At 42.5% G+C, this 2,266-nt stretch overlaps 1 protein-coding gene across 1 annotated transcript in view; it reads right to left on the minus strand.

Annotated features, from left to right (window-relative positions):
* Positions 1–2,266, minus strand: part of LOC106013831 — a gene marked incomplete at its 5' end in the record, with an annotated part of 34,263 nt that overhangs the window by 26,431 nt on the left and 5,566 nt on the right. Inside the window, 1 exon segment of the mRNA XM_013090556.2 lies at positions 1,835–1,888. Coding sequence (XP_012946010.1) covers positions 1,835–1,888 — 54 coding nt within the window.

Below are 2,266 nucleotides of genomic sequence, written 5' to 3' on the forward strand. Positions count from 1 at the left end.
TCAACCTTGTAGCACAATTTGTTGATTTTATATGAATTTTTTTCCAGTCGGCAGACGTTATAATTTTCACTCAATAATGGCAGGGTTTTTGGGCATTAGGGCCCTATTATGGAGTGTTATGAGAAGTTTTAGTAAACAGTTTTCATTTGGCCCCGTAGAGCTTGCATTGAGCTTTAATTTGATGTATGATTTAGCCCTGTAGCTTAATTTGTTCACTTGTTGTGACGCTTTTTGCCCGAGGATGTACCAGAATTCCCCTAATTTTTTTCCAAGAGGCGTTTTTTGCACCGAAGCCCACTTCAGAGGAGTCCAGAAAAGTTACTTATGGTCAGAGAGGTCTGAAAAAAATTCAGCTAAGTCTATGCATGTATTTGTATTGATTGTGGTTAGGCTCTCGGACTCGCAACCGTAAGGTCGTGGGTTCGAATCCCGTCAGGGGCCCGACGTTGTGTCCTTGGGAAAGGCACTTTACACGAATTTTCCTCACTTCACCCAGGTGGAAATGGGTACCCAGCTATAGACAGTGAAAGATCTTGTCAGTTTGATAGTGTTTGAGCGCGTGAAATCCGCAGCTTGCACTGTATGCTTCCCAGGAAGCTGAGAATGTTTCGGAGTGTTCTATGGTCTGCTGGGGTAATAATATAGTGTAAAGCGCATAGAGCCTGCTGTTGAGCGGGGAGATGCGCTATACAAATGCTATCTATTATTATTATTATTATTGTGTGATTTTCACTAATGAGGAGTTTTGACTAATTTGGAAGAGGTTAAAATAGGGTTCTGAGCTCTTAATGACAAATTTTGGCTTTTTTTCCAATTTTTGAAGGCCTATATCTTGGAAACCAGTCATTCTAACATGCTTTAATTTAAAGATATCAATATTTGTGTTGTTTTCATTGATTTGATCATGCACTTTGTATTTTAGAACACCTCAAACATGGGTGAAAGTCGCAGTTGAAAAGGTTTCGTTTAAAAATAAAACTTTGAAATACCATATCTCGATTGTTTATAGATGGATTTTGATAATTCTTTTTTTAATGTTCTTATTTCATAGAGTATATTTGAACCCCTGAAGTTTAAACGTCAATATTGTTCCAAAAAATGTTCGCTTGTGGTAGGCCTACCTACTAATAATGGATATCATTTGTACAGTGCAAATCCCCGCTCAACAGCAAGCTCTAAATGCTTCACGATCTATAAAGTGGAACTCGGATTCAACGAGGACGCCAGGCCCGACCTAAAATCTCGTTGAATCCAAATGTTCGTTATAACAGACACAAGATTTTGTGTAGATAGTTACAGGCACTGAGCAAGTAATATTAAGCTACCGACAACCTCACCATTACGAGTCCGGTAACCTAACCACTAGACCACCGACAACCTCACCATTACGAGTCCGGTAACCTAACCACTAGACCACCGACAACCTCACCATTACGAGTCCGGTAGCCTAACCACTAGACCACCGACAACCTCACCATTACGAGTCCGGTACCCTAACCACTAGACCACCGACAACCTCACGATTACGAGTCCGGTACCCTAACCACTAGACCACCGACAACCTCACCATTACGAGTCCGGTAGCCTAACCACTAGACCACCGACAACCTCACCATTACGAGTCCGGTACCCTAACCACTAGACCACCGACACAACCGACGAAGATCAGTTTCCGGTACTGTCTATTCTCTGTCATTGTGTGTGTGTGACATTAAACAAGATCTGTCTTCTTAGCCGTCTAAACTGATCCACTGGCGTTTGGGACATTAACAAGATCTGTTTAACCGTGTAAACTGATGATTCACTGGTGTTTGGGACATTTACAAGGAATTACCTTTAGTGCCTGCGCCATCTGGAGAACCAGGTCACTCTCAAACAGCCGTCCTCCCTGTATGGAGAGAGAGAGAGAGAGAGGGAGAGAGAGAGGGGGATAATGGGAGAAACAGTGCTTGGGGGAGGGGGGAAGGAGCGAGAGAGGGAGAGAGAGAGAGAGAGGGAGAGAGAGAGAAAGAGAGAAAGAGAGAGAGAGAGAGAGAGAGAGAGAGAGAGAGAGAGAGAGAGAGAGAGAGGGAGAGGGAGAGATAATGGGAGAAACATAATATCTAGATTAATAAATATGTGAGGCAGCGTGGTAGAATCAGGCTCTCGTCAAGTTTTCATCATGTAGAGTTATTTGTTCACTTGTGTTTATTTGGATGAAAAAAATATCCGTTTCTCTTGAATACAAGTGGAGATTTTTGCGAATGAAGGAAGTGGGGTTACCTTT

Source organism: Aplysia californica, unplaced genomic scaffold, assembly GCF_000002075.1.
Source record: "Aplysia californica isolate F4 #8 unplaced genomic scaffold, AplCal3.0 scaffold01335, whole genome shotgun sequence".
NCBI lineage: Eukaryota > Metazoa > Mollusca > Gastropoda > Aplysiida > Aplysiidae > Aplysia > Aplysia californica.